The sequence below is a fragment of the Schistocerca nitens genome, chromosome 2 (assembly GCF_023898315.1).
Source record: "Schistocerca nitens isolate TAMUIC-IGC-003100 chromosome 2, iqSchNite1.1, whole genome shotgun sequence".
NCBI classification, from domain to species: domain Eukaryota; kingdom Metazoa; phylum Arthropoda; class Insecta; order Orthoptera; family Acrididae; genus Schistocerca; species Schistocerca nitens.
The window spans coordinates 640904696-640928773 of record NC_064615.1 but is presented as its reverse complement, the minus strand read 5'-3'; the positions used below and the strand labels follow the sequence as shown (position 1 = coordinate 640928773).

General features: G+C 46.3%; 1 protein-coding gene across 1 annotated transcript in view; it reads left to right on the top strand.

Moving 5' to 3' along the window:
* LOC126235222 (transmembrane inner ear expressed protein) overlaps positions 1-22461 on the top strand; it is a 37354-nt gene extending 14893 nt beyond the window's left edge. The window contains exons 3-4 of the mRNA XM_049943953.1: positions 7449-7560; positions 21647-22461. Coding sequence (XP_049799910.1) covers positions 7449-7560; positions 21647-21698 — 164 coding nt within the window. The 3' untranslated portion in view covers positions 21699-22461. The remainder of the gene's footprint in view (positions 1-7448; positions 7561-21646) is intronic.
* Positions 22462-24078: the final 1617 nt, after the last annotated feature.

Sequence of the window (24078 nt, the reverse complement as noted above, 5' to 3'; positions counted from 1 at the left end):
GGCATAGCTGTTAGGTACTGACTATGATCGTATCTCGGTTAGTAGTCAACGATATGCTACAGTGTCGAACGCTTTCCGAAAACCAAAGGCAACCAAAACAACCGTGAAACTTCCTGGCAGCTTAAAACTGTGTGCTGGACCGAGACTCGAGCCCAGGACATTGCCTTTTCGTGGGAACGCTCTAGCGACTCAGTTATACGGGAACTACTGACGACCTGTCCTCGCAGCTTTACTTCCTCCGGTACCTCTCCCCTGCTTTCCAAACGTTCTGCTTTATAACGTGAGACTAGCACTTCCAGGAGAAAGGATTTTTGAGAAATGGTTTAGCCATAGCCTAGGTTATTGTTTCCAGAATGAATTTTCACTCCGCAGTGGATTGAGCGATGAGAGATTTTTTTTTGTTTGTTTTAGTTTTATCGCGCAAAACTGCTATGGTCATTAGCGCCCGGTCCGTGACTTAGGAAACAGTAAAAAACCGAAAATGGAAACCAGCAGCAATGGGAACGAAAGTCATAAAATTGGAGAAACTAAAAGCAGAAGGAAGGCTTAAAAATCCACTACAGAAAGGGGTTGGTTGTCCCCAAAAAAAAAAACCTTCAAATGACTGACGTCATTTCACTGGCACTAATAAACTCGAGAACGCGATCGGCCGAGCGCGTGTCGTCTGCTAAAATGGACGATATATCAGGCGACAGCTGTAGACGGGCGCGTAACGGAGTAAAATAGGGGCACTCAATTAAAAGGTGTCTTACCGTCCACAGCTGAGAGCAGTGGGGACAGAGTGGGGGAGGATCGCCGCTTAAAAGATGTCGATGCCTAAAAAGACAGTGCCCTATCCGGAGTCTAGTTAAAATTACCTCCTCCCGACGACGCGTTCGGGAGGAAGAGATCCAAGCACAAGGAAGAGCTTTCACGTCCCGCAATTTATTATGGGGAAGGGTCGACCAATGTGCGTGCCATAAAAAACCAACAGGACGACATAAAGCGCTCCGTAGATCGGCGAAGGGAATCGATTGAATAGCTGGCCGAAGAAGAGAGACGGCAACCTTGGCTGCTATATCGGCCGCCTCATTTCCACAGATACCAACGTGTCCCGGGAGCCAGAAGAACGCCACCGAGACGCCCCCCAGGTGGAGCAAGCGCAGACAGTGCTGAATCCGGTGGACCAGAGGGTGCACAGGGGAAATAGCTTGGAGATTGAGGAGAGAGCTGAGAGAATCTGAGCAGATAACGTACTGTATCCGCTGATGGCGGTGGATGTAGTGGACAGCCCGGAGAACAGCGTAAATCTCCGCAGTATAAACCGAACACTGGTCGGGAAGCCGAAAGTGATTTGGGGTGTCGCCAACAATATAGGCACTCCCTACACCTAATGATGTTTTCGGGACATCGGTGTAAATAAATGTGGCTTACGTCATTTGTGCACATAGAGCAGCAAATGCCCGACGATAAACAAGTGAAGGGGTACCATCCTTGGGAAATCGACAAAGGTCACGGAGCAGGCAGATCGGGGGACGGAGCCAAGGCGGTGCTGTACCCCAAGTTGTCAAGAAGGTTTTAGGAAAGCGGAAGGAAAGAGAATGGAGCAGTTGACGGAAGCGGACTCCCGGTGGTACTAGGGAGGAGGGGCGGCCTGCATACCCTACATCAAAGGAGGCGTCGAAAAAAATGTCATGGGCTGGATTAGCAGGCATGGAAGACAGATGGCTAGCATAACGACTCAGAAGGACTGCTCGCCGATTTGACAGCGGAGGTTCAGCAGTCTCAGCATAAGGGCTTTCCACAGGGTTGGTGTAAAAAGCTCCAGACACTAAACGTAATCCACGGTGGTGGATAGAGTCGAGACGCCGAAGAATAGACGACCGAGCAGAGGAGTAGACTATGCTTCCATAGTCCAATTTCGAGCGCACTAAGGCGCGATAGAGGCGGAGAAGGACCACTCGGTCCGCTCCCCAGGAGGTACCATTCAGGACACGGAGGGTGTTGAGGGATCGCAGACAGCGAGCCGAAAGATAGGAAACGTGGGAGGACCAGCACAGTTTTCTGTCAAACATAAGACCCAAGAATTTAGCGACTTCTGAAAACGGAAGGTTGACAGGTCCTAGATGTAAGGAGGGTGGAAGAAACTCCGTACGTCACCAAAAATTAACACAAACGGTCTTACTGGGAGAAAAACGGAAGCCGGTTTCGATGCTCCAAGAGTGGAGGCGATCGAGACATCCTTGGAGACGTCGTTCAAGAAGGCTGGTCCGTTGAGAGCTGTAGTAGATCGCAAAATCGTCCACAAAGAGGGAGCCCGAGACATCAGGAAGGAGACAATCCATTTTCACAATATATATAAATGACCTAGTAGATAGTGTCGGAAGTTCCATGCGGCTTTTCGCGGATGATGCTGTAGTATACAGAGAAGTTGCAGCATTAGAAAATTGTAGCGAAATGCAGGAAGATCTGCAGCGGATAGGCACTTGGTGCAGGGAGTGGCAACTGTCCCTTAACATAGACAAATGTAATGTATTGCGAATACATAGAAAGAAGGATCCTTTATTGTATGATTATATGATAGCGGAACAAACACTGGTAGCAGTTACTTCTGTAAAATATCTGGGAGTATGCGTGCGGAACGATTTGAAGTGGAATGATCATATAAAATTAATTGTTGGTAAGGCGGGTACCAGGTTGAGATTCATTGGGAGAGTGCTTAGAAAATGTAGTCCATCAACAAAGGAGGTGGCTTACAAAACACTCGTTCGACCTATACTTGAGTATTGCTCATCAGTGTGGGATCCGTACCAGATCGGGTTGACGGAGGAGATAGAGAAGATCCAAAGAAGAGCGGCGCGTTTCATCACAGGGTTATTTGGTAACCGTGATAGCGTTACGGAGATGTTTAATAAACTCAAGTGGCAGACTCTGAAAGAGAGGCGCTCTGCATCGCGGTGTAGCTTGCTCGCCAGGTTTCGAGAGGGTGCGTTTCTGGATGAGGTATCGAATATATTGCTTCCCCCTACTTATACCTCCCGAGGAGATCACGAATGTAAAATTAGAGAGATTAGAGCGCGCACGGAGGCTTTCAGACAGTCGTTCTTCCCGCGAACCATACGCGACTGGAACAGGAAAGGGAGGTAATGACAGTGGCACGTAAAGTGCCCTCCGCCACACACCGTTGGGTGGCTTGCGGAGTATAAATGTAGATGTAGATGTAGAATTGGATTTATGGCAATGGCAAACAGTACAACACTCAGCACGGAGCCCTGGGGTACCCCGTTTTCTTGGGAGAAGGTACGGGAGAGAGCAGTGTTCACCCGCACCCTAAATGTGCGCTCTGCCATAAATTCGCGAAGAAAAAGGGGCAGCCGACCTCGAAAGCCCCAAGAGAACAGTGTGCGGAGGATGCCTGTCCTCCAACAGGTATCGTATGCTCTCTCCAGATCAAAAAATATTGCTACCGTTTGGCGTTTCCGGAGAAAATTGTTCATGATATAAGTGGAGAGAGCAACAAGATGGTCAACTGCAGAACGATGCTTTCGGAATCCGCATTGGGCAGGTGTTAAAAGACTGCGGGATTCCAGCCTCCAAGCTAAACGGTAATTCACCATACGCTCCAAAACCTTACAGACACTACTCGTGAGAGAAATGGGGCGATAGCTAGAGGGGAGATGTTTGTCCTTTCCAGGTTTCGGAACAGGATCGACGATAACTTCCCGCCATCGTCTGGGAAAAGTACTGTCGGTCCAAATTCGATTATAAAGGCGAAGGAGGTAACGCAGACTATGGGTTGATAGATGCAGCAACATTTGGACGTGTATACCATCCGGTCCTGGGGCGGAGGAGCGAGAAGAAGAGAGTGCATGTTGGAGTTCCCGCATGGAGAAAACAGTATTGTAGCTTTCGCGATTTTGAGAGGAGAAAGCAAGATGTCGCACTTCCGCTGCACGTTTCTTCGGGAGAAACGCTGGCGGGTAATTTGAAGAGCTCGAAATCTCAGCAAAGTGCTGACCCAATGAGTTAGAAATTGCGACGGGGTCCACTAATGTATCATGCGCGACAGTGAGCCCAGAGACCGGGGAGAAACTAGGCGCGCCTGAGAACCGTCGAAGCCGACTCCAAACTTCCGAGGAGGGAGTGAAGGTGTTAAATGAGCTAGTAAAGAAGTTCCAGCTTGCCTTCTTGCTATCGCGGATGACGCGACGGCATCGCGCTCGTAGCTGCTTATAGCGGATACAGTTGGCCAAAGTAGGATGGTGGCGGAAAACGCGAAGAGCACGTCGCCGCTCACGTATTGCGTCACGGCATACCTCGTTCCACCAAGGAACTGGGGGGCGCCGGGGCAATTCGGAGGTGCGTGGTATTGAACGTTCCGCAGCTGTAAGAATAACGTCGGTAATATGTGTGACCTCATCGTCGACGCTGGGAAAGTGACGGTCATCGAATGTCGCTAGAGACGAAAAAAGTGTCGAATCGGCTTGGGCAAACTTCCAGCGTCGCGGGCGCATATATGGCAGTTGAGGCTGCAGTCTAAGGACACATGGAAAGTGGTCACTCGAGTGTGTATCATCAAGGGCGAACCATTCGAAGCGCCGAGCTAGCGGAACAGTACCGACCGCAAGGTCCAAATTACATAAATTTGTCGTGGAGGCAGACAAAAATGTGGGGACCCCAGTGTTGAGGCAAACTAGATCCGCTTGGTGGAAGACGTCTAGCAATAGTGAGCCACGTGGACAAGGATGTGGAGATCCCCAAAGCGGGTGGTGGGCATTGAAGTTCCCAACCAGCAAATAGAGAGGTGGAAGCTGACCAAGAAGATGAAGGAGATCAGCTCGTGCCATTGGTGTGCACGATGGAATGTATACAGTACAAAGAGAGAACGTGTATCCAGAAAGGGAAAGACGGACGGCGACAGCTTGGAAGGAAGTGTTTAAATGGATTGGGTGATAATGGAGAGTATCATGGAGAAGAATCACGAGTCCTCCATGGACTGGAGTGCCTTCAACAGAGGGGAGATCATATCGGACGGACTGAAAATGAGGGAGAACAAAGCGGTCATGGGGACGCAGCTTTGTTTCCTGAAGACAGAAGATGACTGGCGAGTAGGATCGTAAGAGGATCGACAATTCATCCCGATTGGCTCGAATGCCGCGGATATTCCAGTGGATAATGGACATAGGGTGAACAGAAAATGGAGGAATGTGACCAAAGTTGCTGTCAACTCAACGACTGCTCAGAGCTTGCGACCGACAGCATGGAATGGCATTCAGCCGAAGGCAGAAGATCCTGATCCATAGGTTGTTCTGGAGCAGCTCCTGCCACCAGCGATCGGCCGGTTGATCGGCCGCCAGCAGTGCGCCTTGGCGACACAGAAGACGGCCGAGGGCGATTTCCACCAGATGGTGCTGTACATGGGACACGCCTTGGCGGAGAAGGAGATGAACTGGGTTTCTTTGTAGCCTTCTTGGAAATATGATGTTTAGAAGAAGGAGGAACCGATGGTTGTGAAGTTGGGGTACGTTAAAAGTCTTCACGAGTATGCTCTTTTTTTGAAGTCTTGGTGTCTGACTTTTGGGCTTGAGATTTAGTAGAACCCAATGAAGGGTGAGCCATAGAGTGGGCAGGCGAAAGTGGTGAGGTTGAACGGGCTATCTTTGCGCTGGACGATCTGACGACCGTGGCACTAAAGGTGAGGTCGCAAGTCTGCGTGGCCGCCTCCTTTCTTGGCCGAGGAGAAGCAAGGACAGTGCTGTATTTTCCTGTCTGAGGCACGGTGGGCTGTCGACTGGCGAATAATTTTCGAGTAGCAAAAGTCGACTCCTTTTCCTTCACTCTGATTTCCTGGATGAGCTTTTCGTCCTTAAAAACGGGGCAATCACGAGAGGAAGCAGCGTGGTCACCCATACAGTTGATGCAGCGAGGGGATGGAGGTGGACAAGCACCCTCATGGGCATCCTTGCCACATGTAACACATTTGGCCGGATTGGAACAGGACTGGCTGGTGTGATTGAACCGCTGACACCGATAGCAGCGCGTAGGGTTTGGGACGTAAGGGCAAACGGAAATTATCTCATAGCCCGCTTTGATTTTCGATGGCAGTTGAACTTTGTCAAATGTCAAGAAGACAGTGCGGGTTGGAATGATGTTCGTGTCAACCCTTTTCATAACTCTATGAACAGCCGATACGCCCTGGTCAGACAGGTAGTGCTGAATTTCTTCCTCAGACAATCCATCGAGGGAGCGAGTATAAACGACTCCAAGCGAGGAATTTAAAGTGCGGTGCGCTTCAACTCGGACAGGGAAGGTGTGGAGCAGTGAAGTACACAGCAATTTTTGTGCCTGGAGGGCACTGACTGTTTCTAACAGCAAGGTGCCATTCCGCAATCTGGAACAAGACTTTACAGGACCTGCAATTACGTCGACACCTTTCTGAATAATGAAAGGGTTGACCGTGGAGAAGTCGTGACCTTCGTCAGACCGAGAAACAAAAAGGAACTGTGGCAACGATGGAAGAACTGTGTGTGGCTGAGACTCAGTGAACTTACGCTTGTGAGCAGACATAGTGGAAGGTGAGGAAACCATTGCGGAAGAATCCCCCATGATTACCAGCGTCTCCGATGGCGCGCTCCTCCCTTGTGGGGGCCCTCTCTGAGGGCACTCCCGCCTTAGGTGATTGTTCACACCTCAGGTCACACCTCCCGACAAACGGACGGAGGGACCAATCGGCACTTTCGGAAGGTATCAGCTCGGGTAATCACCCCTCCCTGGGCCTGGCCGTTACCAGGGGGTACGTATGTGTCCTACCTGTCTATCCGGGGCGGGGAATTACGCGTTACCCCGTCACCGGCTACGCACAAAAATGCGTGGGTTGGACTTCAGACACGCACAGGGAGGAAGAAAGAGAAAGGGAAAATCAAAGAAAGAGAAAGGAAAGAGGAGAGGTCTCAAACGCTGCAGCGGAGAAAAGGGTAAAGAGAAGAGGTAAGGAAAAGAGAAGGACAAAGAAAGGATGAAGACAGACAAGCAGAGAAGGCGAAGAATGCAGTACATTTACAAGCGTCCGTCTCTGGATGTAGGCACAAACCATACTCCCAGAGGGGGAGAAAGGGAAGGAAAGAGCCAGAGGTGAGGGGAGGAGGGGCGAAGATGGGGGAGAGGGAAGGATGCGGAAAAGGAAGGTATGCAGCCTGGAAAGGAAGGAGGGCCACAATAGCTCGGGGTCCCGTGCTCGCTACGCACGTATCCACAAAAGAGTTGTGGACCCCCTGGGGGGGCGATGAGAGATTGTGAGGATAGTTCGTGAGTATGCCTGAATAGCTCAGTCGCTAGAGCGTTGCCGGCACATAGTTTTGATTGGCTGGGAAATTAAAATTGATTCTGGAATTACTTGTTTACTTGGAAGAAGAGAGAACGAGAGAGAGTGTGGGCAGGTCGCCAGTGTGTGGTGTGTGTTGGTGTTGCAGCACTGGAACGGGTGCAGGCCGAGTGCCGCTCCGAGTGTGACAGCCCCGCCTCATGCAGCTCCGGCCGCAGCCCACCGCCGCCACCCTTCGAAGGACTCGGCCGCAGGCACAGGTAGGCACTCACTGCCCTGCCACCAGGATAACTCTGAGCAGATTACTGGCAAGTCAGTTGGCGCCGCTGCTACAGCCAACATTGATCCATTTACCATGTTAACAACGCGACGGCTGGTGCTTGCCACAAGGATTTGCTACTCCTATTGTGCACAGGTGCAGGACGCTATCCTCTTATTGCACCTGTCATGCCTCTGACGGTGGACATCTCGTCACATAGTGCTGATAGTACAGTCTGATCTACACATTAACCCATTTACTGCACTAACAGTGCAGTGGCCAATGTTAGGCAGAAGGACTTCAGTACTTGTGTTGTGCATGCACAGGGGACACACTTCTCTTACCCTGTCTGTCTCCTGTCTGGCAGAGAGACCATAGTAAGCACATCCTGCAGTTCACTCTACTTAGGAGAGACAAAACAAAGTTCGATAACACCACGACAAACATAGTACGACGGCATACTGAAAAGTGATGCATCTCTCCCAGCAAGAGACCAGTTTGTTGATACCGTCACTGTAGCATGTTTGATTTTGTTGATGGAGCTACAACTTCAACTCTGCTTACATCCCTTCATCACTGTTAAAGTGAAGTCCTTGAAGGTATTTGTAAGTCTTGAAAACAGATGAAAATCGGATGGTGCCAAGTCGGGACTGTATTGATGGTGACTGATGACAGTGAACCCAAGGCGCCAGGTTGTTGCAGATGTCGCAGAGCTCGTTTTACGTTCTGGCATTGTCATGCTGAAGGAGAGGGTGCTCCATGTGTGGACAGACTTTTCGAATTCGTGCTTTCAGTTTTCTAAGCTGTTTCCACGCACTGACATAACTACGTGCACACCGTCATGCTACATGCTACAGTTCAGAGCCTTCTAGTGGCAGGTGGTTGCAACTTGCGTCAGTGAAGCGAGAAAGTCGACCGAATAATACGCATGACATATAATGCCTCAACCGATAATGAGAACAGAATAAAAAATTTGGAGCCACTACTTTTCCGAACGCCCTGATAAATGCAAAGTGTCTTTGATTCTCCCTGGAATCAGAGAATTGTATATTTACAGGGTGTGCGAGCAATGTATTCTGCCCGTAAGAGAGACAGAATAAATTCTGTTTATTTAGCTCTCTAAGTCGTGTATCACATACTTCAGTTCAAGTCCTGGTAACTTCATTCATTAGTCCACTTGTTTCACGGTACTTTACATTTCTGATGATAAATGATAGCTTTAGATCTCACGGAAAATTTTATTTGATGACGCTCTAACTGTATTCTGTGAAATCTATTTCCTTGGTTCACTGCTCAGTGGTTTGCCTCGATCGTCTCCTCAAAGTTCTTTTACCGCCTTTTTGGAAGTTCTTGGGACCCAGTTGAGATTGGAGCGATTGAGGCGTACGAACCATGAGTTTCGCCATGCGCTTTGATTTCCTGAATTCACTTCAAGCCAACCACTAGCTTTAAGAAGCCACTAAGAGAAGCGTACGAGTCCATCCGGGACTTCTCCTATGCTTACAGAGCCAAAGTAGGTAGCATTCAGCTTGGCTCCAGGGCATGCATAAATTCAGGGCGATGAAGGGAGGAATATTAGGGTTTAGCGATCCATCAACGACGACGCCATTAAAGTTTGACGATAAGCTCGGATTGTGGATGGAAGAGGAAGGATGCTTAAGGAAATCGGCCGATTACTTATGAAAGGAAATTCCCGCATTGAACTTAACTGATTTAGGGCAACCTGAAGACGGGTACATATATTTGTATAAATCTTGCTTCTAGAATTAATAAAAATCAACTAATTGTATTCTCTTCTTCCTCCAGAAGAAATTCAGGTCAGAAAGGGTACACCGTGTTCAGAATGTATGCTGACGGAAAATCAATACATGAAACAAACTAATGTAAATGATTACTTGTTTGTGTTGATAAGAACACCCCACCTGAAAGCTGTAAGCTACAAATCTCCTTAAATGTCTAAATTCAGCAACTTTTCCTAGACAGATAATAGCGACCTTTGGGGACGAAAATGTCAAAAAGTTGATTTACTTCTCTTGTTAGCGTTCACCGGCGTATTATGCCAGTATACGCTGGGGCAACTCTTCATTAAGGAAGAAACTGTGGCACGGTAGAGTGTAATAATGGTAAAATGTGGTGTGGCGTCCACCACTCTAGAACCCCTTCTAGATGGCGCATTAAACAGTTGTGAATGCTGACAAGGTCTCTCGCAATTAAGTTTGAAGAAAGCTTACAGGAATGTGAGGGAAAACGTTTGAAAGTTCAAAAAAAATGGTTCAAATGGCTCTGAGCACTATGGGACTTAACATCTGAGGTCATCAGTCCACTAGAACTTAGAACTACTTAAACCTAGCTAACTTAAGGACATCACACACCTCCATGCCCGAGGCAGGATTCGAAAAGTTCAAAATTTATAATTGTTTTGGATTAGGATATTGTTGTAAACCTGAGGAATAAGGCAAACTTTCCCTCCTTTGAGAGGAACTGGATATCAAACTAAAATTCTGAGGGCGTCTACATTTAGTATCACCTGCAAAAATAGAGCACAAGGACATTGCAAAATTGTATATTGTAGTCTCACCAGAGAATACGCTCAAGCCTATCAGTACGTGGTCTACAGGTATTTGTACACCAAAAACAATGCAGTCTGGTGTGTCCTTCCACCGGGGTGGGAACTTATTCGTCTTAGGTCAGGATTACAAAGTAAGCGCAGTTAGTTTCTCCGACCCTTGATAGCTGACCGACATTTTCTGCCATTCATCCACAAGTATGACTAACTAAAGAGAACAGCAGATTGTACCACGCTAGGTAACATGTATGTTTCCTCGGCTACTGGGCCCAGGTGGTAAGACACTGGACACAAATTTTGGAGGTAGGTGGCTCAAATGCCCGTTCTGCCGTCCAGGTGTACTTTCCCATAGACATCTTGAGGCGAAAGTCAAATACTTCCTTATTCTTCTGCAGTCACAACTTATGGTTCGTCTCCAATGACCTCGACGTCGACAGGATGTTAATCCGCAGTCTTCCTTCCTCCGTTTCCCTGAGTACATACATGCTCTACAACCAAGCGGAATATCACCTCCTTGCGCTGACCCTGTTAGCAGAATAAGAAGTTCTGAACAGACTGGGACCGTCTCTCTATTGGCTACATGATGCTACTGTTTAGCTTGAAGTGCAGTCAAGAAGTCAAAGTGCTTGGCGTAACTAATGGCTCACATAAGACTCATTGACTCCAGTATCCCCAGCGCTGCGCGTTCCTCCACAGTGAATTCATTCCGTAAACGCATTTTGAGAACATTATCAAGATAAATTATCGGGTAGCTATATCAAGAGACGGACCTCTAAGAATAAACTGCGTATCATCAAGTTCTTGCGGAATGTGTAATTTTTACCAGATATAAACGAAACGATTTGCGTTTGTAGACAGAGCAGTTATCGTGGAACAAGTCAACTTAATAAAATCACCGCAGGTTGGTATGTACACTGTATTCCTCTCTGTCCAAATCGCAAATTGAAATTACACTTTTACACGTTTCTCAGTATCAATAAGCGAATGAATAATAACAAAAAATAATAAATCACGTGTCCATCCTTAGTTCAATGTGACGGCTAAGCCGAAGTCATTGTCATTATCTCACGCTAGGACACTCACGAGAAAGCATGAGACTTGGTTGAATGAGCTGCTCTGGTATTCTTCTTTAGATTTTGCAGGAAATTACAGACCATCCAACACTACGGAAATAGAGCCCTTTGTCTCAAACACCACGTCACCACGTAAAGTAATATTTAAAGATGTTTCACTCAGTTAAGAAACTAAATAATTTGAGATTTTATCCTTCAGTTACGATATTTAAAAAATCTGTCCCTCGTACTTTAATTATGTCTCTCAGATTTGTTTTTTTAGCATGATAAAAAAACAAAGACAAGACTGGATCCTCCCTGGCTATAAATTCGCCCGTTTAACGATCGAAATACATGATAAGTGGAGGACAGTTTAAGATCTGAGGTTGCATTCTCGGAGCCACTTTGGACGCGCAGCAATCGGTTTGTGATGCTCAAGAATGTCTCCGAATAAAAGTACAGGTGTTTCAAAATGAATCATCGGATATCATACGACCATAATTCTATACGAATGAAGACAGAAACGTGTGGTATTTTTTAACTAACACATAGCACTATAAAGTTTTTATTTTCAAAAGAACCGTCAGATTTTTAAAAGGGCTTAACTCTTATATGCATGCAGATATAGCCTTGGGATACTTTTACAATTATGTTTAGGATCAAAGTATTCATTTACCTTTTCAATATTCCCTCCACCAAACTCATCAAAAACTTACAGCTGATAGTCAAACTCATCCCATACTGTTGAGGGTATGTCTCCAGTTATTGCATTCACTGCTTTTGCTATGAGGTGTTGCAGCTGGCCCAAAGTTGCTGGAAGGGAAGTCTTTGACAAAACAAAGTAGCACACGATGAGTCAGGCCAGCTTTGTGGCCAATGGGGCAGTGCTAGATCCGTATCCATCCTTCCGTTCTATCCGTCGTTGAGGCAGCAAGTTGTTAAGAAATGCTCTTACATGTAGATCACAGCGCGGTGGTGCTCCATGTATTGTAGAAAAATGAACTTTTCAGTATATTCTCGCAGTCGTGGAAAAAGTCCGATCGCCAAAATATGCAGGTACCTTTTTTTCTTTTTTTGTGGCATGTTGTGTCCAAAAAACGTGATCGCCTTTGGCTATTTTTTCTTCTGGAGTGGCAAGGTGTGAGAAATGGGTTCACTTTATTGTGTATTCACTTTCAGAGGGACTTGGGCTCTCTGTGGGTCCTTGAGTCCTTTGAGGATGTTGGTTAGGTCGTCGTGCGAGTAACTGACAGCAACTATTTACAAGTAAAACACCGAATAACGGAGGATTGCATCATCTTTGATGGTCGTGTGGGGGTGCAATAATGGCTCGGGGCACCTTGTATTTGTGCCAGTGTTGTGGTAGGGCCAGGCCTACATTCGCAAATTGCCGGACATTTCCCCGATACTCGTCTAATTTGTGAAAAAGACGAGTTGCCTGGTCTTTTATCTTCTCAGCGATATATTTTTCTACAGTCAGCTCGCGTATTTCTCTCGTCCTGGCGCACCATGGAGCGCCTAGACTCCAATTCAAACGCCTGTTCTGTAGTGGTTGCAAACTGCGTTTATTATAGTCACATTTCGTTCCCCAGGACGTCGATCCGTATAGCAGGGAGGGTTGTATCGTTGCTCATGATAAACGGCGTGAGTGCCCGGACCATCCTCATAATATTCAGTTTTTTATCTTGTATGTGTGGGGTAAAAGTCATCCCTTTATCCAATATCACCCCCAGGTATTTCGTGATCGTAGTCCAGGATACTAGCTGTCCATTGATGGCAAGTCGTGTCCTCAGTTCCGGCCGTTTCTTCGTAAACAGTATTGCTGCAATTTACTTAGGGTTGAGGGTGATTTTATTGCTCATTGCCCATTGTTCGGCGACGACAAGCTGTCGCTGCATCCTGTTGACAACTTGTTCGATGTTTCTTCCAGAGGTTAGGAAGTTCAGGTACCTGATCCCTGAACGAGCGCGCAATTCAACCAGCTGGCCCATGCAGACCCCTACCGGCTACTTCATGAATCGGCAACAAAATTAAAAGTTTTACTAAATCTTAATCATCATTGCTGAAGAAGATACGCCCTGCTTAAATCCATTGCGTCCTTCTCGAAACACCTTGCGAGCTGTGAAGTGTTTGTAGACTTTGTGGGAACTTCTCAACGACTTGGCCATTAGACGTCGGATAGTGACCTTCCTCAATACTAAACTGTACTGTCGTTCTGAAGGCTGTCCTAGTTCTTGAGGTCATCGCGCTTGTGCCATGTTCCATTAATTTCAAAGTTATGTGTCAGCAAGTCTCTCTTATTTCCACAGCGTGCCTAGAGAGTTGTGCAGATCCTTCTGTTCGCAAACCGCTTCCTTGCAGACATCTTGTGTTATGCGCGAATCTTCAGGCGGCGGTGAAGCGGTTATCAGCAGTAACATCAGCGCAATACATCTTACTTCTCTCGAGTGTACTATCAAGGCGGTAATTTCTGTACGGTGAACTGATGATCAGCCCTTCTTGAACGTATATGTTCGCTTTCATCTTCTTTAGCCATTTATGGATTCTGTATCCCACAATGAGCGGTGAAAATAGCACAAGCGTTGCGCTTTTATATGCTACTTTATCATTCAGCCACACAGGTCCGTGATACATTCTTTAATAAAATGTCTTTACGGAACAGAGGAATGTTTCATATGGTAATGAAAACCTCCTTGTCCTTTCCGTTTATCTGTACCTCAAAGCTTTTTTCGGACCCCTTCATTACTGTAACGGCTTTATTGGATATCTTACGTTTCCCGAATTTTTACATTTAAACTTATTAATGTTCGCTGTTGAATCCCATTAAATACCTTAGATTTTCAGATCTATGTTCCATTACCGCAGTTTAAATTTTTCGTGTTTACACTGAATCACTTGAGACAAATGTCCGAATGTCTTTCTCCAAAAGGTCAGAGCCCATTTCCGTCTCGACCTTCTCTAGTTACGCTAGCGGTCCGTTTCTAATGATCTCCAAGTCAACAGGGAGTGACACTTTAACTTCTTTGCTCCCCATCTTTCTTTCTTTTTAATGTTCAGTTTTCTGACCAACAGCTAATTTTTCCTCTGATCCTCTCTGTCACCTGTTCACCGCAATCAGGTTATCGGTGTAGTTCGTTGTTCTCTCCCATTTCGTCACACTTGCATGTTTCGCCATGTCTCTCTACATTACTTATCAAAATTGCAACACAGAAGTTTCAAAATAGTCTTAAAGATAGCTACAGTCCTTTCCTGTGACTAGTAGCGGTATCAGGCTCGGCGATTCTTAAAACAGCAAGGCATCGACACAAGCGGAAAAAAGGTCACAGCTCACAAGCTCCTGTGGGGTGTAAGGTGGCTTAATGACACATATCACATTGCGGCCAAATTCCACCACAATTCTGCCCAGTACCACGTGGACGTATTACAGGATGGGAAGCTCGCCACACTCCTTACTCAAATTTCAGCCCTTCTTTTGAAGCCTCTGCGATGGAGATAAGAACCACGACGCTCAGCTTGGAAACTACGCGGTTTTCTGATGGGTGGTCGAGGAAAACGTTGGAGACGCACCGCCGCTCAGTATCGACACGAAAAGGCCCCAGGGGGTGGCATAAGGTCGTCAATGAAACCACTCCTCAACTTCGGGTGTTGACTGCTACACATTTTGCGGTTTAAAGCGGTGAGGAACAGGACGACATCCTTGATCACCTTTGACACTGCTGAAACCCTGCGGACGATTCAACATTAACTTCTCCAAGGACATCGTGAGCCTGCAACCCCACTGAAGATAACGTACCCGTTTGAAGTGCAGCCCGACCGAACTTTTGTTCTGGTGTACAGTGTGGAACCACTAGGAATCGTTCAAAAGCATTCGAAAAAAATTTGAGCGTGATCCAAAGAAGCAAAGGGTGTTTATGCCTTTTCAGCCATCCTGTTTCGCGTCCTCTTGTGACATAATTACAGGTGGTGCGACATTGACACATGCTTAGAATAAAATGGCAAAAAGTCCATTCGAGGCGCCCCCAATTCGCCAACACCTTTGGTGCCCCCCACACACCTTTGTTACGCACTTTAAAAATGTACCTGTACAGAGACAGTCAAGCATTCCTAGGCGCCGGTGTGACAGACAACCATTTCGACCCCTCAGATGAGTGGCGCTACGTCGCTATACAACTCCTGCTGGCGGTATGCGAAATGCGAGGGATGTTGACAGGCATGCCTGCCACGCCAGCTCCTAGAAATCAGCGACTAGCTGTCTGTGTACGAACATTTTTAAACTGCCCGGCATCGATGTGTGGGTGGCACCAAGAATGTTGCCGAACTGGTTCTGCGACCCGTCGTTTTCGACGGCGAAGTGTGTGGGAATCGATTCCCTAAAGGAAAGGGTGGTTTCATTGGCGCTCTTTATGCCACCTCTTCAAGCTTTTTCGTGTTGATTCTGACGATATGACTGAAAGATTTTCCTCGGCCACCTTCAAGAAAACAGGGTATTTCCAATGCTGGGTGTCGCGGTTTCTGACCCCCATCGCAGAGGCGTCAAAAGAAGGGGTCTAACGTGGGTAAGAGGAGCGGTGGAGGCTGTGATGGAAATACTGTGTGGCTAGGGCCTCCCGTCGGGTAGATCGTTCGCCTGGTGCAAGTCTTTCGAGCTGACGCCACTTGGGCGATTTGCGTGTCGATTGGGATGAAATGATGGTGATAAGGACAACACAACACCCAGTCCCTGAGCGGAGAAAATCTCCGACCCTGCCGGGAATCGAACCCAGGCCGTTAGGTATGACATTGCGTCGCGCTGACCACTCAGCTACCAGGGGCGAACGGTGGACGCTGTGATTTACTCCCCATTGTGTGACTGGTCCACAGTGGCGTTGGGCATAATTGTAGTGAAATTTGGTGCCAATATGACAGCGTTAAACCACCGTACACTCACATGAACTTCTGAGCTGTGGCCTTTCTTTCGCATGTTTCGACACGCTTCTGTCTGAAGCGTTGTTGAGATCGAGAGTGAAATCGCATGGCCACATGCTTTTGTACTACTGCAGAGAAATTTGAGACAAAAATCAAAGTTCTGCGTCTCAGTGTGATAATTGCGAGTCTTAGAAAAAGTGACTCTTTAATTTTGTTGCAGTGTAGAACGGAAACGTCCTTCGGCGTTGTGAACACTTTCACTTACACAACGTACACTGCTAACCATTGTAATAGCAATACCACGGAGGACATCATAGACGAAATTTTGCTTACAGTGAGTATAGAGTGCAGTAGAAACATCAAATGATTAAATTAGTTGGTGATGTGGGATTATATGGGGTTTTATTACACGGGGCTGCCACCTGTGGCAGCAACAATGGCCTTAACCCGGCTGGCCATCGAGTCTAACTGACCTTACATGACATAAAGGTACGCCACTGAATACTGTTTCAGTTCGGTGCCAGAGTTGTGGGTGGCGAGTGGCGACGTGCCAGTACCTCAGCAGCCCATGACCAGACGTTCCAAGTGGCTGGTAAATTTGGAGTACCTGACTTCCATGGAAACAGTCGAATACCATTTACATCGAGGTAGAACAGGGCAGCACAGGAAATGTGTGGTCTCGCATACCTTGTTGAAAGATGACATCATCTAAACCTCAAATACAGGGCACAGCCACGGACCTTAATAAGTCAGAAATATCACGGCTACTCTCTAAATTACCGGCCATGCGAAAAATAGATGATGATGTTGTGTATGTAATAGCACCCCGTACCACAGCGTGGACATTGTCTTGAAAGGAGGATATAAGATGAACATTAACAAAAGCAAAACGAAGATAATGGAATGCATCCGAATTAAATCAAGTGATGCTAAGGGAATTGGATTAGGAAATGAGACACTTAAAGTGGTAAACGAGTTTTGCCATTGGGCAGCAAAATAACTGATGATGGTTGAAGTAGAGAGTATATGAAATATACAGGGTGTTTCAAAAATGACCGGTATATTTGAAACGGCAATAAAAACTAAACGAGCAGCGATAGAAATACACCGTTTGTTGCAATATGCTTGGGACAACAGTACATTTTCAGGCGGACAAACTTTCGAAATTACAGTAGTTACAATTTTCAACAACAGATGGCGCTGCAAGTGATGTGAAAGATATAGAAGACAACGCAGTCTGTGGGTGCGCCATTCTGTACGTCGTCTTTCTGCTGTAAGCGTGTGCTGTTCACAACGTGCAAGTGTGCTGTAGACAACATGGTTTATTCCTTAGAACAGAGGATTTTTCTGGTGTTGGAATTCCACCGACTAGAACACAGTGTTGTTGCAACAAGACGAAGTTTTCAACGGAGGTTTAATGTAACCAAAGGACCGAAAAGCGATACAATAAAGGATCTGTTTGAAAAATTTCAACGGACTGGGAACGTGACGGATGAACGTGCTGGAAAGGTAGGGCGACCGCGTACGGCAACCACAGAGGGCAACGCGCAGCTAGTGCAGCAGGTGATCCAACAGTGGCCTCGGGTTTCCGTTCGCCGTGTTGCAGCTGCGGTCCAAATGACGCCAACGTCCACGTATCGTCTCATGCGCCAGAGTTTACACCTCTATCCACACAAAATTCAAACGCGGCAACCCCTCAGCGCCGCTACCATTGCTGCACGAGAGACATTCGCTAACGATATAGTGCACAGGATTGATGACGGCGATATGCATGTGGGCAGCATTTGGTTTACTGACGAAGCTTATTTTTACCTGGACGACTTCGTCAATAAACAGAACTGGCGCATATGGGGAACCGAAAAGCCCCATGCTGCAGTCCCATCGTCCCTGCATCCTCAAAAAGTACTGGTCTGGGCCGCCATTTCTTCCAAAGGAATCATTGGCCCATTTTTCAGATCCGAAACGATTACTGCATCACGCTATCTGGACATTCTTCGTGAATTTGTGGCGGTACAAACTGCCTTAGACGACACTGCGAACACCTCGTGGTTTATGCAAGATGGTGCCCGGCCACATCGCACGGCCGACGTCTTTAATTTCCTGAATGAATATTTCGATGATCGTGTGATTGCTTTGGGCTATCCGAAACATACAGGAGGCGGCGTGGATTGGCCTCCCTATTCGCCAGACATGAACCCCTGTGACTTCTTTCTGTGGGGACACTTGAAAGACCAGGTGTACCGCCAGAATCCAGAAACAATTGAACGGCTGAAGCAGTACATCTCATCTGCATGTGAAGCCATTCCGCCAGACACGTTGTCAAAGGTTTCGGGTAATTTCATTCAGAGACTACGCCATATTATTGCTACGCATGGTGGATATGTGGAAAATACCGTACTATAGAGTTTCCCAGACCGCAGCGCCATCTGTTGTTGAAAATTGTAACTACTGTAATTTCGAAAGTTTGTCTGCCTGAAAATGTACTGTTGTCCCAAGCATATTGCAACAAACGGTGTATTTCTATCGCTGCTCGTTTAGTTTTTATTGCCGTTTCAAATATACCGGTCATTTTTGAAACACCCTGTAGATTGGCAATGGAAAGAGAAGTATTTCTAAAAAAGAGAAATTTGTTTACATGGAATATACATTTAAGTGTCAGGAAGTCTTTTCTGAAAGTATCTGTACGGAGTGTGTAGCGTCTTGTACATCAGGGAAGCAAGGGAGAGGATGTTGTTATGGGTGGCCAGTACCCTCTTTCTACAACACAAATGCACACTTGGATTGATACGGTTGTTTATTTACATGAACATTTACTTAACTTCAATATATTCCGTGTGTTTTGGCACAGGCTAATCAGTAATAGTCCCCTTGCAGACAATATCGGTAATTTTGCTATTACAAACTTTAGTCTTAAAATACTGGTGAAGTACAAGTCCTGCTGTGGTCACTAATCTGGCCGCTATGAACTGTCGAAGCCTGTGATGAACTATATCCACTCCGCGAGTATACTGACAGACGCCATCTGGATGAATGAGTCAACGAGTTGAGTCCAAGCGATTGAGCGACGCCCTGCGGTCAGCGGCCACGGCCTAAATACTTGCTGTCGAGAGGGCGTTGGTGGGGTGTTTCTTGTGGTGTGTCTCTGGCCTCTCCCGTCATAGGCGCGCTTGATCCGGCGCCTAAGTCGATCTTTGCGCTTCATCTTTTCCGACCGGTGTGCTGGCGACATCTTACGCCAGCACAGAGTGTAGCCATGTTTGGAAGTGAAACATGGGCGATTAACAGCTTAGATAAGAAGAGAATGGATGCTTTTGAAATGTGGTGTGAATGCTGAAGATTAGACAGGTGTAGATCACGTAACAAAAGAGGAGCTACTGAATAAAACTGGGGAGAAAAGAGATTTGTGGCACAACATGACTAAAAGAACGGGTCGCTTGGTTGGGCACATTCTGAGACATCAAGGATCACCAGTTTAGTAGTGGACTGGAGTGTGGTGGGTGAAAATCATAGAGGGAGACCAAGAGATGAATACAGTAAGCACATACAGAAGGATGTAGATTTGCAGTAGTTTCTCAGAGAAAAAGAGACTTGTTCAGGACAGAGTAGCTTTGAGAGCTGTATCAAACCGTCTTCGGACCACAACATCAACACGACCGCTTCTGACACTGAGCTCGTATGACGATGAAGACTGCAAACTCATAACGTTTTTACTCCACCGAGCCTCCACACGCAGGAACGTCGATTGTGATGCTGTTCATAGAACCGGTACTCGTCTAAAAAGACGCCGCGTCGTCTGTTACCACTCGTGCGTCTAGTGCTGCCCCTGGGGCACCACCGTCGGCGCTCCACCCTCTGTTGTCGTGTCAAGGGCGGCCGCGACAACGGTGTTGACAGTCGGTGGTGCTCCACAGGTCGTCGCACTGTCCGCTTGGTTACTTTCCTGCTGCCCATATCGTGATTCAAGGTACACGACGTGGCTGAACGAACCTACACAGCCGAACGAACAAGATGTCTGTTCTCTTGGGCACTAGCGCCTTCAGATCCTGCGCGGCGTTGAATAAGGCCATCCTGAACTCATCGAATCCATATTCGCGTGACAGTTGTGGGATTCCAACCAACACGATCAGTGATATCGCAGAACTATAAAGAGCTGTCGCGACAGGCTATCTAATTCCGCCTCTTGCCAGTAGTCTTTCTCCTTTTCACACAAGACATAATGACACTACTTCCTCACAACAGTTCATTGAAAGAACCCCAATGCTAAATATTTTCTTACACCTACGTACTTTGCACAGTTTCGCTGAAGTACTAGTCATTTTGGTATCCAAGCATGTATAAGGGGTAATCAAAAACTTTCCGTTCACAGGCTGTACAGTCGAGAATCGGATTGCTGATCAGGAAAAATCGCCATGAGCATTGAGATAACCATCCCACCGACGCACCAGGTCGAAGATACCTGTTTGATAAAACACCGTGCCCTGTTGCATGAAGAACTACGTAACGGCCTGCTGCACATCGTCGACCGACAGGAATTGCCGGCCCTTCAATGCCTTCTTTAAGGGACCGAAGGGGTGAAATCGCATGGGGAGAGATCAGGACTACAGGACGGGTGTTGAAGTGTCTTCCATTTGATTCAGGTTAACTACTGCATTATGACATTTTTGCGATACGAGGACGTGCGTTATCGTGACCAGCACGGAACTTGGCGCACCATTCCACAACGGTGGTTTCCCACAGACATGCTGGCCTGCATACTTTCTCCAGTGGATGTCTACCAGTGTTTGTCTGGAGGAGGAGAAGGAGGAGGAGGAGATTAGTGCTTAACGTCCCATCGACCACGAGGTCATTAGAGATGGAGCACAAGCTCAGATTAGAAGGAAAGCGGTCGTGTCCTTTCGAAGGAACCACCTGTGCATTTGCCTTAAGCGATTTATGGAATCACGGAAAACCTAAATCAGGATGGCCAAATGCGGATTTGGATCATCGTCGTCCCGAATGCAGGTTCACTGCGCTACCTCTCTCGGTTTGCCCTCCGGCAGCCAAGAAAAGAATAACAGCACGTTGGTAATAAAGTCACCATAGTTCACATTTATTGCACGGAGGTCGAAAAGACCTGTATACCACACTAATATCTTGCGTACATGTCGGTGCTTATACACGCGCATCGGGGTCGCGCTACGTTGCTTACACACTGCAGCAACGCCCTCAAACAGAAACTTTTTGAACCCCTCTTGTAAAACATTTAACGCCAAATTGAAGTTCGTTGCATGTCGCCTTCACGCTGTCACAATTTTAGTGGCTACTAGTGTTGAATCATACCAGTAGTTTTAAGAAAATGTGATAATGGAAAATGACAAGAATCAACAACTTGACGTAGAGCTTAAAAATGTTAACGTTACCTCCTCTAGATTTACTGTGCTCTTAGTTCAGCGTAACGAAGAAACCGTTTTCTGCAGTACGAAAGCATCAATTTAGAAGCATCTATTCTTGTCCACTCCATGTGGACAGCGTTTCTGAAGTTAAAGAAAGCTGATTTTAGTAGCACCGTGTTAACATTGTTTCAGGAGCGTCGATACGGGCGCATCCGGCTCTGACTACCCACAACAGAATTCCTGAGTCATCGCAGCCATGCAGCCCGGCAACGACTCGACAACAAGCGTGTTTCCAGTCTTCACTGTACATATGTATATATAAATCTTTTTGTATTACACTTTCTTATAAACTCCGATAAGCACTATTCGAGGAACAGCCACTACATACTGTGCCATCCTCAGGTTCTCCAAGGTATGTTGTTACAAATTAAAACTGAAGAGTGAAGTCATGTATCTTTACAGTACTGGACATTGACATTGGTCATAATGGAAAAGTGATGTTCGTAGCGATCAAAAGAGCAATTACGTTGCAGCTGAGGGTATCAGTCAATGCAAATTCCTATGCCTGCTCATCGTCCAAAAACACAGAATTATCCTACAGATTATGATCTGTCCAACACAGTTATCTTGTACTGGCGATTTTATAGACTGATGGCAACGCCACTTTAGGGATGGGTGCAGACTATTTACATGACTTGATTTCGGCATATTAGTTTAAACTTCACAGATGGTTTTCTCGCAGAAGATTTTTCTGTACGTTGGTACAGTTTCGCACTATCATGTAAACACAAAACTTTGGTACACTAACTTACACGTCTACATTGAAATTTGCATTGTGTCAAATTATATTTTATTACGAGGTACTCACGTATTAACTTCATAATTATTGACACACAAATGAACTCTGAAGAAGAGAATGTCTGAATCTTGTAATATTTATTCTAGAAATATGCACTCATACTATCCTCATAACTACAAATACAGTGTAGTATTTTTTGTATTTGCCTCCACTCTATAACGTTACAAGAGATGATTTTGTTAAAATTATTTTTAATTTCAAATGCAGTCAGATTTACGTTTTAGATAAGGATTATCCTCACATTTAAAAATAAAAAATAAAAGTTTTGTGTAATTTCGCATATCTCATGTAACATTATTTCACTAATATGAAATAATGACGTAATAAAAATACTCATGACAATGTGCTGTACAGCAAGACCAAGTGTTGTCGTTACCTTAAAACTTACTATACTCGACACTATGTAACAGTAAAGCAAAATAACAGCCACACAAAAAGCCATTTCGTATTGGGTAAGAAGCGACAAAATATTCGACAAAAATACGTCTTCTAACATGTCGTGCGCTATTACATAAAACATCAGATCTAAATTTTCTTTCCTCATTTCTTTGACTGATTACTTCTTAATCTTTAAATATAATCAGAGTTTAGAAAATATTGGTTCAGAAATGGATAAGAGCCACTAGAGATCGCTACCACTTTGATCTCCTCACAATTTGTTTGCATTGTAGTCAGTCAGTCTCGCACGTTCCCACAGTAGCGGAGTGCTGCCGCTTATGTCACTTACATCACATCGAAGACGCGTCGGGGCGTAGGTACACTGAAGTTCCAAAGAAACTGGCACAGGCACGCGTATTCAAACACAGAGATATGTAAACAGGCAGAATACGGCGCTGCGGTCGCAACGCTTATATTAGACGACAGGTGTCTAGTGCAGTTGTTAGATCGGTTATTGCTGCTGCAATGGCGAGTTTGAACGTAGTGTTATAGTCGGCGCACGAGCGATGGAACACAGCATCTCCGAGGTAGCGATGAAGTGGCGATTTTCACATACGATCATTTCACAAGTGTACAGTGAACATCAGCAATCCGGTAAAACATCATATCTCCGACATCGCTGTGGCCGGAAAAAGACCCTGCAAGAATGGGACCAACGACGACTCATGAGAATTGTTCAACGTGACAAAAGTGCAAGCCTTCAGCAGATTGCTGCAGATTTCAATGCTGGGCCACCGACAAGTGTCAGCGTGTGAACTATTCAACGAAACATCATCGATATGGGCTTTCGGAGCCGAAGGCCCATGCTTGTACTCTTGATGACTGCAGAACACGAAGCTTTACGTTTCGCCTGAGCCTGTCAACACCGACATTGGACTGATGATGACTGGAAACATGTTGCCCGGTCGGACGAGTCTTGTTTCAAATTGTTTGGAGTGGATGGACGTTTACGGGTATAGAAACAACCTCATGAATCCATGGACCCTGCAAGTCACCAGGGGACTGTTCAAGCTGGTGGCGGTTTTGTAATGGTGTGGGGCATGTGCAGTTGGAGTAATATGAGACCCCTGATACTTCTAGATACGACTCTGACAAGTAACACGTACGTAAGCATCCTGTTTGATCACTTGCATTAATTCATATCCATTGGTCATTCCGACAGACTTGGGCAATTCCAGCAGGACAATGCGACACCGACAAGACCAGAAATGTTACAGAATGACTCCAGGAACACTCTTCTGAGTTTAAACACTTCCGCTGGCCACCAAACTCCCCAGACATGAACATGATTGAGCATATCAGGGATGCCTGGCAACGTGCTGTTCAG